The 15,083-nt window shown below is 34.5% G+C and overlaps 1 protein-coding gene across 1 annotated transcript in view; it reads left to right on the top strand.

Moving 5' to 3' along the window:
• The window catches only part of LOC132543090 (rhodopsin-like), an 83,393-nt gene extending 77,894 nt beyond the window's left edge, over nucleotides 1-5,499 (top strand). Inside the window, exons 2-3 of the mRNA XM_060206543.1 lie at nucleotides 3,345-3,450; nucleotides 5,102-5,499. Of these exons, the coding sequence (XP_060062526.1) occupies nucleotides 3,345-3,450; nucleotides 5,102-5,499 (504 nt within the window). The remainder of the gene's footprint in view (nucleotides 1-3,344; nucleotides 3,451-5,101) is intronic.
• Nucleotides 5,500-15,083: the final 9,584 nt, after the last annotated feature.

The following is a 15,083-nucleotide window of genomic DNA, read 5'->3' as shown; positions in this document are numbered from 1 at the left end:
GGAGTCATTGCCATAAGAACAAAAACACATTAGCAAGACTCAGACAGATGGCTGAACACATCGAAACTTGCTGCAGCGCAGGCGGAATTCAATATAAGGTGCCGGTAATATTTTAACAATCGCGTCAGATTTTGACCTAGATATAAATAGAACGTAATTAACCTGTTTTAAATGAATATGTTGGAAATTATTGTCTCATTTCAGACAAAAAACTAATAACGTGAAGAAGGTACTGATTCGAGATATTGTTATCATGACGTGAAGGCGCCGTTTCAGAATGACAATTTATCACGATTGCATACCTAATTCCATTGTGGTTTGCCTGTTTTATGACTGAGATGCCTACAGCTGACGACTACGACAGATAAATATGTTCACTACTCAGACATGTCGCCAAATTTCGCGTGATAACAAACTTGAATTATGAAGCTGATACATTCATTTATTTTGTAATGTTATCAAATCTGCGTCTATGTGATCTGTTGGTTATTTATAGAAGCAATTTGAAGGTGATAAAATCATGAATTATTCCAATTGTTGGCATAAAAATGACGTTGACACATGATAGCTGTAAACTTTACCATGTAAGTAAACACATAGTTACGTGATAAGAAGAGTGATAAAGGCGATATGACACTGCGGATATGTTTTCAATCGGTATAACGATGATGTCAATTGATAAAAAACAGTTTTAAGTGCATGTGTACCAAAACCTGTCCCACAGTCGAAAAGGATGTTCTTTATGACATACCAAAGTTTTCATTACTCTCATGGCTGCATTTAATTCCATTGTGACTGATAGAAAACGAAAAATGAATTGAATGAAACAAAATTACACTTCAACGAGTTATAGTTATTTACTTATTGTGTTATCAATTTTCACGGAAAGAGCGGTGGAAGAAAGCAGAAGAAATCATGTGCAAAGAGTTCACTGTATATAAGTAAGTTTCCGTCCGTAACATACATTTGTACGTACGTAACGTGTTCAATATTCATGTGCTCATTAAAGAACAGTAGCATATTTTTGACGGGTCGAATGTAAGTGTTCTATGGCTAATGGCAAGGGCATTGTTACTACTGATAGGAAAAGTTTGTAGGCATTCTAAACTAGTTAATGTCTTAAGGGATTAGAAAGGATCATAAAATATTGAAAAAAAAAGGTTTCAGGCTGGTAGAACCAAGATTATTGTTACATGCACAATCTTTACCAGGTCTTGCCAGCATTCTTGTGGTTAAATTCCTGGAGGTATTTCTCTAGAGATTCGCGTTCATATAAATGACAAAAATATCACCGTCGTTATTTCAGAATGATAGAGTCGAGGTTATGTCACTCTTACTATTTTTAGACAATTTTCATCGGCTATTGTCGCTTCATTTCTAAGCTACTGTGGCCTTCTTCCCTCGGGAAAACTTGAATCGTTTGCTTTTTTCTTGTTCAATTTCTTTTTTAGAGAATATGTTTCCCGTTTCATATTTATGTTTTTCGAAAATGACGAAATATCTGTACGTTTTGATTTCACAATATGTAAAAATTGTCAGACAGGTGAAATACCTATGGGGTTGAACAGGAAATCAATATGCATTCTTTTCATTGTAGCTGAATAGAAAACAAAAATGGAATAATGCCGATCCAAACATGATATAAACCGGCATTGAAAGCAGTATTTGAAAAATGAACACTTTTTTTGACGTTAGATAGTTTTGTTACATTTGACAACACCACGACACAATTTTGAAAACGTTGCTTAACGTGATATTCTGCTATCTTTTACTGTAATCTGGTACTGTAAGAATCGCTTATTTAATGGTTTGTAAGTACCAACATTAGGGAAATTCCAAAAAAACCTACTAGTTCAACGTATGGTTTCACTGCGTCTAAAAAGAAAATTTGGCAAATTTCAAAGCAGTGAGTAGAAAGCATCGTCTGTGATGCTAATGGCTTGTATATATATATGGATATCCTTTTTAGCCATTCTAAATAAATAACACGGATTAAACCATTCAAGTCGAAAGCTGTATCCTTTATGTCTTTGTATATTATCTGAAGAATCAATCAATAGATGTTTTAAGGCAGCCAGCAAAAACACCCCGACATCCGCTATCAACGTTATCATTATATATTCTCTGTATTGAGAGCATGGACAGCTGTAGAATGAAAATAAAACTCTTGTTACTGAATGGCTAGTACACAAGAATTGTCAGACTTTAAATCAAGATTAACCGGCGGTAGTGACTCCGAGCAGCTGTACTTGGTGAAGAAGAATGACAAGCACTCACCAAAGAAGTAGCTAGAGTTATACGTCACCTAATTGCTCCTAGGTGTATTGCATTCGTTCAGTTTTGTATGTGTCAAGTTTCGCAAAAACCAATATGTATTTATTTAATTACCCGACCATCTTCGCTACATGTATATATATTTGCAGTTGAGATGATATCGCGTAAAATTATGTAAAAAAAAGTGTACACAGGTAAAAAATATAAGAGTTGATATTGCGCGTTGCACTTTGAAAGTACAAGGACAATAGGTGCTATCAGTATTTACTGCCTCTAAATCAAAGAACGCGGTATTATTAGAAAAACAATATCATTTTTGCTACGTCTGATATTTAAACTAATACATCGCATACGTTATTTGGTGTTCAAATATCAGATTTTAGAGAAATGAATGAAATCCATGTTTTGCAATCCGAACTGATAATTTTGTTCCTCGTGGATCATAAATCATTGTTGAAATCTGCTTCAGTGGCAGTCTTATATCTTTTCAATTTTTTCTGTGAATTTGTATCAAATGTATAGATACATTAAGATTACGATTATACCAGATATGGTAATCAGAGGCGATCTGCTATATAGATAAGAGTGGTGGGAAGTTTATTGGGAATGGTTCATACCATCAATATACGCTTGCTACCAACTCTATCCCATAGAGAAGAGGCAGATGGTCAATTCAGGGCTCGATCATTTTTTTTTTTAAAGCCATTCATTCTGTTTATAATTTGTTGGAGGATGTAGTCTCGTGCAGTTCACCTTTCTTTTTCGTTAATGGTTAGATATCTTGCCTCATAGCCTGCAAAGTACCACTATGCACTGAGTAATGCCCTGACTGTTATGTAAACAATATTCTTACACACGATTCATGTTTATTTCTTGAAATTAAAAGTTGACAGAGGATCCATTTGTTTTCTTGGAAGTAAACCACGTTTGTTGTTTCTTTATGAAATTCATTAATGTAAGTGATAACGATCGATGTTTTGTTGTCGTTTTCACATCTTTGTGCCTTATATACTATTACCATCATCAAAACATTCATCTCCAGTGCTATATTACTGTTTTATCCTTCACAGATTAAAAAGCAAAGGTCGATATCACAGAAATACAAAGGATTTCAGCATCATCAGCGAGCTAGCCGGAGGGACGTTAAAGTGATGAAAACCATTTTTCTCCTTGTCTGTAAGTGTCGAAGACAGCAATTCTTACAATATCAATTATTCTCAAAGCACTAACAAAGACGTCATATTTGACTCTATCATATAGCTGTTTTTCTCTGTAAATCTATACACTGACTCCTAAAATTCGCTACCATACCTCACAAGAATATACCTCTTTGATGGTTTATTGCAAAACAGCTGTCGTAACTTCTAATCATATAAAACGAGACATCAGGCAATATTTTATTGATAGATGGCGACATGATAAAAAAATCACACCAAGCTATGTGACTGAAGATATGTTAAGTATATATTGATTAAAGTGTGATAAATTCATATCAATTCAAAAATGGAAACATACCCTTTGTCACCTTTATAGAAGAGAGATTTTTTTTTTTTTTTTTTTTGTCTCGGTTTTGCTTGTGTCACCACATACCTCGAGTAAACTTATGAATAAAATAGATTAGATAGATATACGAGAGCTATTTCAAAGGTGATCACACAAGTTCGTCATTAAAACATGACAATAATGAAGTGTTGAATCGAATCACAATTGCAGTCAAAAGAAATATTATGAAACATTCAACACTGTCATTTTTCGACTTGCCTATTAAGTATTTTACTTTTATTTCAATCTTGCAATGGAATGTTCAGAAATATTACGGAAAAATAGAATAAAATCTTAAATTTCTACATATATGCATTCAGGCGTATTTAGAGGTATCTTAAAAAAATTAATTCACGGAAAATCTATTTGTTTACATCTATCCATGTTGAAGTCCTCTGAAAATATAAGAAAATATAATGTATTTCTGATTTACTAATGAAATATTTTATTAAAGGATTAACAACAATTAGAAAAATGTGCGAAGCCGGTAATGGAAGATTAACTCGAGTTGAATTGTTGTTAATCCTCGATAATTTAAAGAAAATTGAAGGTTAATCCTTATATTTACAGTTTTTTTTTTAATTGAAGCGCGTTTACTTTATAATCGATTTCAAAGTATACAGACATACAAATAACGAAAGCATCCAGCTTGCCGGCCTGAAAACCACCTCCATCGAACAGCCTATTGATTCAGTCAATCTGATACCACAGTAACAAACCTAACAACAAATCTTTGAATAGTTCCTATATATTCAAATATTCTTAGCTAATTGCAAATTCAAACGTTAATTCTACAGAGATTTCTATTTCATAAAACGGACTTTATTTCTCGGCCCAGTGTGGGATACGATAACGTTATACAGCAGTCCTTTATCTATAAAGTAATGTCACTACATGCGCGAGTGAGAATATCTTTTCCGCGTATAATGACTGCGAGAGTTGTTCATTTCTTATAAAATAATGTTGTTTATTTCTAATTAAATAATGTTGTTTATTTCTGATTAAATAATGTTGTTTATTTCTAACTAAATATTGTTGTTTATTTCTGATTAAATAATGTTGTTTATTTCTAACTAAATATTGTTGTTTATTTCTGATTAAATAATGTTGTTTATTTCTAACTAAATATTGTTGTTTATTTCTGATTAAATAATGTTGTTTATTTCTAACTAAATATTGTTGTTTATTTCTGATTAAATAATGTTGTTTATTTCTAATTAAACAATGTTGTTTATTTTAAATCTAACAAGGTTGTTTATTTGAAATCAATAATGTTGTTTTTCAGCTGCATTTCTTTTATCATGGATACCATACTCTGTGTTTGCCATGACGTCAATACTCGGATATGCAGATGATGTTCATCCTTTTGTTGGAACTCTACCATCCCTTTTCGCGAAAGCTTCGATCATATGGAATCCCCTAATATACGTATGTAGGAACAGGACTTTTAAACGCGCTTTATTCGACACGTTTCCGTATTTGTTAGTGTTTTATAGGTGCACACATCGATGTCGGCGACATGAATCAGGAGAGGTTGCTAACGAATCCACCAAGATGGTGGACTTACAGGCTCCGATGTCATTGTCGTCTCAGAAATCCGAGAGCAATTGTGATGACAATTCCGGTTCATATGCACGTGGAGTAGATTTACAAGGAAATGAATGTGTGACTGTAACTTTATGAAAGAAATTAGATTTTCAAATTATTTTTCTGATAGGTGCAGTGAATTGCAAATGACTTATTACATTAGTAACGGCGTTCGCACGATACAAACGTTGATGTTTATTTATATCTCAATTTGTTCTTCATCAGGCGATGAAGGTAAATATTATTTTATAGATGGCTAGAGAATTTTAAAGTATTACCAGATTATTCTTTAAGAGTAGATGAGACGTTTTCATTTCGTGTTGATTGTTATGTGTTTTTATCTTCTAAATGTAATATTTTATCCCGTAAACATTCCGAAATATACATTTGAGACAAAACGAATTGATACGAATTTGTTTTTGATGTTTCTTAGTATTGTAGTAAATTAATGTCTTTTATTTAAGAGAAAGCATTTTCTTTTGGTGGCATGTCAGTTGGAATGTCTCATGTTCATGTATACAGAAGTCTGAAACTATCGATAGAAACGAGAAATTCAGAAAACAATATCAAGGATATTTGATTTTCATTGTTTTGTTTTTAAATGTGTAAACTATTTTGCTCTTTGCTGTGTGTTACCGCCTGCCATTGGTACACCGGAAATGGCTACTCTCGAATCGAGAAACCAAAAATGCAGTGGTGGCTGGAGGAAAGAATATCTTTGGGTCTTTACTTATATGTAGCCAAATCCTGGTCTTATTGTTTCGGGAAGGTGTGCGTTACATTGGGAACGCTAACTTGGAAATTTGAATGCGTCATTGTAATGTTATAATTACAAAATGTGTGAATGTACACGTATTTTCCCGAGGCTGGCGGGAAGTTAGAAAGCACCGGATATGTGTGTTTATGTTAAAATAAGTAAATACATTATAATTCAAATCATCTGTTGTGCACAAAGAAATATTCACATGGAATCAGTTGTAATCCCGTAAATGAATCAATCCATAGTTCACGTGCACCTTGTTTTACCCAAAAAGAGTTCTTATGAGAAAATATGCAAATTATCAAATTTATAATGGTGACGCCGTTTTCGGAGAAAGCACTATTGATAGTATTATTGGATTAGATGACCTCTAATCACAGAGGCAACTCATTCTCCGTTCTATCCGACGTTTATCAGATGACCTCAAGAAAAGATTGGAACATGGTACCAAAAATAAAATCAATGTGGTATCGACGATTGCGTCCGATTTTCTCGCCAAATTGTCACAGGAAACACTATATGAGAAGAGAAGTTATGTAGCATAGGGTTATACTGATGTAAGAACCATTTTTTGTCGTCAGCCCGGACAGCAGTTTTCGTCCAAAGGACAGATAGAACAGAATCAACATTCTGGGAAGTAAAATTTCGAGCATTAGCGAGATAAGATATACTTAAAAGATTTTTATAAGCAATCAATTCATTTTAAAGAATGGAAAATACTTAAAATGTAACACTTAACGGAGTACCGTAAGGTTTAACAAAGAAGGACATTTAATGGCATATCTAGATGTTGAAAAATCATCAGTAGCAAATCTGCTTCCACTCCCGCAAAAAAGGCAATGTAGTCGAATCATAATAGTTCGTTATAATAGTCAAATGTCACATGCATCAACAAAATGTTGATCGACAGACCAAAACAGAGACCAGAAATCCGGTTAAACTTTCTAACATGAATGAAAGGTTCAAACGTTACTTTCCAATAGAAATCCTGTTTTAATTTGTCTCCGAATGTGACATGATTTAAGAGATTTATCGCTAGAAAACGTTAGATAATTGATCTAAGCGTCTACGGAAGACGTAGAGATTCCGTGGTTTTCAAAGCTGGAATACAATCAGTTGTCAAACATTATCTAATTAAAAACTACAGAACCAATGTTTGCACATACGGAAATCGAGAATGTGGTATACAGAGTGAAGCCTGGTAGCAATGGGCAAAGAACAGAACAGATATAAAAGTATCCCATGTCAGCAATCATGTTAACAATGTGATGTGATCGCACATAAAACGTTTTTACGTAAAAAGGAATCACGAATGCTGCACATTGAGTGTAGAAAAAAGCTGCATTTTGATGAAGATGAGTCCGGTTTGTTGTCGTGAGAGAGGTGACAACATATGCTTTAAACACTGATTTTTTTTTTATGTTCTCTTGTATCACCCTCACTTCACCCACATTTCTCTTGACAAGCCTCATGTAGGGGATCAGACATATTCGGTTTAGATTTATGTAGCTCAAGGCCTTTCGGTATGCAGCAGGGACGTCCATGAAGCAATACATCTGTGGGTAATTACAACAATCCAAGGTAGCATTTCAATTCGCTTATATTCTGAGTCCTGAAAATGGTATTCGGTTGGAAAGGCAACTGATCACAATACATGTACATGCATTGGCAAACTAGAATACAAATATACAGTCATCCAATAGCAACTATTCATCGACTATTAATTTTACTGATGTATTGATTGAAATATCAAACACCCTGTCCCCATAAACAAACTGAAATAATAAAATATAATATAGATGTACATAACACACTGAGTGTTTTTGTTTTTTATTAAGAAAAATGACACTGGACTCAACAATTATCACATTTTGTTGAAGCATAATCAGAAAAATTGCTCTTAGTGGCATTGGTTCGTGGAGTGTTTAAAAACAGTTATAAAACATTCTTTCCAAATTTAATAATAATAATACATTTATATAGTACCCATTGCAATCATCATGGTAACTATTGCATAACAATGAAAATTCAGAACGATATCATCACTTGTAATTTTTACAGCTTAAACAGATTCTATAAGGAAAATTATCAATAGCAATCAAACCAATGCATCATTTAATTGGGACCCCTATCATACCTATATTATCTTCCGATGTAACCCTTAAAAAACCAGGAGTCCTAAAACTATTTTAATCAAACTGTGAACCACGTTATCTTAAATATCAAACAAGATTTTGACAAAAAAACTGTTAACAAGAGAGTCGATTATAGACAGACTGATGATGATGCACAAATCATTTTAACATTCAATTAACCAATAATTACATACCTCAGTGCATGTAAATGCATGTTTCTAGACCTTTAGAAAATACAATCAATAAAAAGAAGTTTCATTATCATGATCGTTAATACAGTAAAAGTCTAAAAAAACTGAAGTTCTAAAGTGCGATTCATAAATAACCGCAAATGCTTAGTCACAGTGTAATTAACGGAAAGGGTGTTAAACTTTAACACATGTAACATAGAACAATTAACATCTATCAAAAGATAATTAACTTCGTTAGTTAGATTGTTGTTTGAGACGGACAAAATTCATTTAATTTAGGATGTTTTATATCATCATCAAATGCATGCTATAACATTTCAATTCAACATCAAGCACATGCAACAACATCATTAACCCCATGGGTAACCCTACATAGAATTTTTAATGTCCATGATTTTAAAGTTCAGTGTGGGAATATCATAGACCCTTTTAGTACAATATAGTGCAGTTGCCAAAATTACACATTCCGTCGACCAAATTTTACCATATATGATACATTGTTTTATAAAAAGGCCACAGCAAATTATTTGTAATCTGCTCTACATGCATGTCGTAGTCAATTACACTTTGTTATTCTCATGCTTGTGGAAGTGTCCACAGATGGAGTTATATACTGCAGGAAACTTCAGAACGCCGCCTATAGGTAACAAAAACAGTGGCTTACTGTTCAAGCAGGAATTACATCTTTACAAAACTTTACAAAATGGCAATATGAAATCATAAAAAAATCATGGAATAAATATTTTAGTTGAAATATTAATCACAACTTTTATCACAGGATAAGACTTTACTATAACTTGTCTCACGGTAGGTAAATAAGAACATTTGCTATTGAGTGTCGTTTTCATGTATTTGCAATACATATGAAGCATCGTTGAATCCCACGTTGATAATCCATGACCACTGATCGGCCACGAATGTGTAGCCTTATGTACTAGTAGACTAGCCTTCCAAACAAAACACTTCCCAAAATGTTCACGTTTGCATCAAGGGACTCATGTTTCCATTTAACATTATTTTGCATAAATTTCACATTAACTTAAATTCTGGCCATGTTTTGTCCTCAGGTTGAAGGACAAAACCATTTCTTGTCATAAAATATTAAGTACATTTTGGAGGCAAAACATTTATGAGGATGTTCTTAAAGGATTCCTTAACAGGATTGACTGATGTACTGCCTTTAGTATGATCAAAAACATGTACATTCTTGCAGGGTTTGACCTCCGTGCAGTATTGGTAAAGTTGACATACAAATCCATACCATCCTTCCTCTGTAATGGATATATCTTTATATGTCCATATCTGTAAAAAAAAAAAACATTCTTAAAAAAGCAAAATATATATATTGGGAGCTCACTCTAACCCATACACATACCATACTTCAATTCGTACTCACAGAATTTGCCTATTCAATTATGCTACTGAAACGGCGTCAACATTCCAAGAATAAGTATGATGTTGGTTTGGTAACAAAAACATATGGAATGTGGATAATACAACAACTATTAAGGTTGCATGTTTGGCATAAAATGAAACCGATTTTCATTTCGTCATCTTTTTAAAGGTATACGCCAAGATATACTCCACACTTTTTGCCAAACGACGCATTTATATTTCAAAGTAAGTATTTCCAATGTAACTGTGAAATGAGAACAGAATCTGACCAGAACGATTTTCTTACCTCCTGTCACTGCTATGGTTTTAGATATATCCGATGTGCGATGATAGATGGTGTGTATTATGTTTATGGAATTGCAAAATCCGTGTTTCGTTTGTTGTAAAAGTATTTAATTCAGAATATCAGTGTGTGCTCATTGTTTAACTTGGATATATGTTTACAGTTATAAATGGCAACACGATGGAACTTTTCTTTCTTTTCTAATCGCAGAAATCGTTTAAGTAAAATGAAAAAGTGCGTTGTATCTTTTGAGTTTTGCTCTTAAAACAACTTTTATACGACACGCCAATAGGGCAATATTAATGTGTGTGAAGTAGATGAAAATATTTGAAGTGTGAATGGACAGTATACTGAGTTTGGATAGAGCGAAGAAAAACAAAAGTGGCAAACACACGCGTGATTGCGAAAACAAAAATCATGGCGATGACTCATTCTTCTACACCAATTGCTTACAGCAAACTTTACCCACGCCACAACCAACAGAGACAGCGCTCAAAGGAGATTCATGATAAGTGTAACGATTTCGATATCCCTACGTGTAATTTTCCATTTATATATATTGAATTAGACATAAGTCTCTAAAGTATGTCGTTTATATCTGGCAATTGTTTGGAAAAAGTAAGGTTTGTTATCTTGAGCTCGTATTACCTGAAGACTCCGTTTAATTCGAATCATTATGTCAGTCCTTGCCTAACTTTACACAAATATTTTGAACTCGCTTTAATCGATAAAATAATAATGTAATAATAAAAATATTCATTGTCATTATGATCCTATTTGAAAGTGTTTAACTTCCTACTGTAATGTTGAGTCAGATGTGCTCTATGCTCGTGGTTTCGTTGTTTCAAAAACATTGCTCCTATTTGAAAACCTATCATTTCTTCCATGGATTAACGAAAATGTTCGAGAACAACCAGTTTTAGTCTTCTAGTAATATGTCCTTAAGAACTATATTTTCCCTTGTTTCAACTGTCCTGTTTGAATTGAGATTTTGTAAACATATCAATATGCTTTTTTTGTTTAAGTAAGTCATATTTATATGCATGATTTCGTTTAAAATCGTTTTAGTGCAAAAACAAAAGACATAGAAATATTGTTTTGTCAATAGTGGATGTTATCAATATTTTTGTGGTAGTTTCAAAAACTTTCATGAATATTGAGTGTGTGTGCGTGTTTTGGGTTCTTTTATTCTTTTTTTATACGTTTTTAAAGATTTTTTACCAGTGCTATATATCAAACATATAACACCCCATAAGTACAAATTTAAAACTGTATACATAAGATTGGATGAATTTCTGACATTTTCCAGAAATAAAGCTTTTTGGGATAAAAACCAAAATTAGTTTTTTTTTTATTGGATTCAGTTACTGTGATCGCTAACTCGGATGTCATGCCTTTCCATTCTAAATATCTGGAGAGGCACTAAAAGCAAAGTGGAGAAATATGAGACTCTCAGGGAATCAGCACATTTTATGTATATACCTTGGAATCGAGATAAACCAATTTTGCTACTAATGAAACAATTTAGCAGTATGCTGGTAGGAACATGATCGTAATCTCGTTGATGTTATTGCATTATTGAGTTTCATAACACGTTACATTGATTTTTGCTTTCTTCTATTTTTTTTTTTTTTTTTTTTACTAATCCATTGATACATAGTGATCCTCTCTAAAATTCCGAAGTTATTGTGTGATGTAACTTTCGCAAGAACACTAACAATGAAACTTTTGTACAATGTTTCAAAAAAAGATTTATGTTGGTGAAATGCGTCATTCATGGTCGCTGATAATTTGTAATAAAACAAAAAGGTGACTAAATGTTCTCATGTTGTATCTGATCATAAATTAAACAGGGTTTTTGACATGATGATGGAGGGATGATGATTTGTTAATCGTCTCAGGTCACGTCCTCCCCTGCGTTGGCCTTTGGGAAAAGAAGCACTTTCAATATTGATTCATCGCTATCATGGATGTTTCACCCAAAAAAATTGTGCTCCGAACGCACTTAATGACATCCGGTGGATTCATGGTTAACGATATATTAATTTATAAATGACCTTAGCAGGAGGAATATTTCAACTACATGTACTTTACGTATTCTATTGTAGGTTCATGAAGAAAAGCAAATCATCATCCCTCCATCACCTGTCAAAACCCCTGTTTAATTTATGTTCGTTAGTTTCCCTGTTTGTTCCGATGTTTTATACCCTTTTCTCATTTGAGAACGTGAAATTACTTACTTGGAATTACCAAGGTTTTCATGATTGGTGTCGTCGGTGAAAAAAAAAGACGTTATTCTTCCGGAACACCTGGTGTTTTTTTTTTTCGCAGGAGTCAGCGTGTAAATCTTTCATTTGATGATTTTTAGTCTTAGTGTTATTGAATTTGAGCTTGAATTATGACTATGTTGACACGTTGGTATTTTCCTGTTGTAGAAAATGTATCAGACAGAATCAAGAAATTAGAAAAAAACGTAAATCTAAAGAGCAACATTGCTACATTCTCATACTACGTTTTAACATGTCGCAGTCGGTTCAATATTCGTCGACTTGTTCTCAATATCATGGTTTTCTTGTAAGATGCCGACAAGTTATTATCGACAAATTCCATGCATGCATAAATGAATCTTGAATTTGTCTTTTTAAACTATAAAATACAAATTGCAATGGATAATAATGAAGGAATCTATTTGTACAGCAAAAATGTTTCATCATCTTAATGATGTTTTTACTCAGCAAACGTAGCAGATACATGGCAACATCTAATGACAATTTTCCATGTAAAGTATTGCACTGCAAGCGTTGCATAATATCATTAATCAGGCGTAAATGGTGAAGTCTGCAGGTATGATTACATATTCTTATAGCCATTTAACGAGAGCATTTACCCATTTTATATTGGGGACAAACTCTTGTATAATGAACCGATGCATCAGCAATGACGTCAAGAGGTGAAATTATCCCAGAAAAGACAAGACACGTTTTCTGTTATATCCCTGAAGATAACCGTTTGTATGATGAAATATTTTAAATATGTTTCATTGTATTTGCATATGCAAATTATGGAGCTAGTGCAACCTCTCAATCTAGATTTTTTTTTAAATTTTCCTCCTTCGAATCCTAGGTTTCAACATTAAGTCCCGTGTCCTAAATGGACAGCTGTATGATGGAGTTAAATCTGTTTCCGGCTCTACTGTATCAAGCACTATTATTATTTAAAAGTTGCTATTCACTTGTGTACTTTCTGCACAATTTTACAGAACAGTCTTTGTGAAGAGATGGTACACACTGTCTGTTTTGAGCCCTTAAACATGTATATGCAAAGTCATAGATAAAGGTTGATGGACACTGCGCATAAAACTATACGCCATGATCTTTGACAGAGCCTAATGGGCCATTATTGATATTCAGACATAGAATAAAAGTACATGCTCAAATTATCATGTGTTAAAAAGATTTCGCATAAAAGCTGGTGCGACACATTTTTATTTTTCTGACATGTTATACATTCTATCATCCGATGTTTTATTTCTTATGTACTTCCGCAGACATCACGCGGACGTCGCATGTCTACAGCGCTGATACTTAAGAAGACATTATTGATCAAGAAAATATCATGCAGGCCATGTTCTTCAAGACTTCCATTTTCAAATTACCCTTTTGCCTTGTCCTTGATTTAAGAGGTGTAAATGAACATTGAAACATCAAACTCACTTCGGTGTCCTTTTTACAATAACATAGAGCAATATAGTGGTAGAATACTCGTCTACTATTTTAAATGTTTGGAATATAGATACTAGATATCAACACTTGGCCATAAGGCAGGGATCTTTAATGTCTTTAAAAAATTAAATATACTGAAAGGAAAAGAAACGCAATTAGGAATTTCCAGGTCAACTACGGGAAATAGAAAATGGTTTTAGAATGTAATTATTGTGCAGTAACTGCACGAACTCTTTTGTGCATTGAATTGATCGGGGTTTGAACCCTCCACATTGGTATACGATTCCATTCCTAATCCAGCGCCAACGACAACTGAGCGACGTTGATTGGCCTACGTCTTATCCTTCTGTCCAACTTGTCCTATAAATGTTCTCTTGGGGAGAGGTCAGGGGTGTATGGGGGCCAGTCTAGGGTGGGGACATTGTTTGCTGCGATATAACCACGGCGAACCATCGCTACATGCGGCCGGGAGTTGTCCTGCTTAAATGTCAGTTGACGCTGCTGTACTAGAGGAACAACATGCGGCGCTAGGACTTGATCACTATAGCGGACGGCCGTGAGATTTCCCTGAATAACGACCACAGGAGTCTTGATACCATGCGCAATCCTTCCCCATACCATGACCGATCCTCCTTTAAGGCGGCCATTCTATATCACGCAAGCATATGCATAGCACTCGTGGGTACGTCTATAGACACGACGTCGGCCGTCTGCCCTGTAAAGCGAAAACCTGGACTCATCTGAGAACAGGGCCCATCTCCAACGTTGTATTGGGAAGCGTCTTACGGAATGTGCGTTCAGCCATTGCATTTGTCTGGCACGTCGCCGCGCATTAAGCTGTGGTCCAACATATGGCCGCCGCGGTCTTAGACCGAAGGCACGCAGTCGAGTACGCACTGTCTTTGGATCAATTGGAACATGATGACGCCCAATTGTGTTCCTTGCTGTTTCCGTGGCCATCAGAAAGCGATTGCGTAGGTGCGAAAGTCGCATTGCCCTATCCTGCCGACGCGTCGTCACACGAGGGCGACTGCTTCGGGGACGGTCTGCAACCCTTCCGGTGGCATGTAGTCTTGGATGAGACTGCAAGTGTTGATGGATGGACTCCAAATTGATTAGCGACCTGATTTTGCGGGGTACCCTGCATAAGAAGTGCAACGGCACGACCCCTATCAACCTCGGACAGTCGTGGAA

This window comes from Ylistrum balloti, unplaced genomic scaffold, assembly GCF_031769215.1.
Source record: "Ylistrum balloti isolate Yb309-2 unplaced genomic scaffold, AGI_CSIRO_Ybal_v1 Utg369740, whole genome shotgun sequence".
Classification (NCBI taxonomy): domain Eukaryota; kingdom Metazoa; phylum Mollusca; class Bivalvia; order Pectinida; family Pectinidae; genus Ylistrum; species Ylistrum balloti.
The sequence above is the reverse complement of the archived record's forward strand: the minus strand, read 5'-3'. Positions and strand labels throughout refer to the sequence as shown.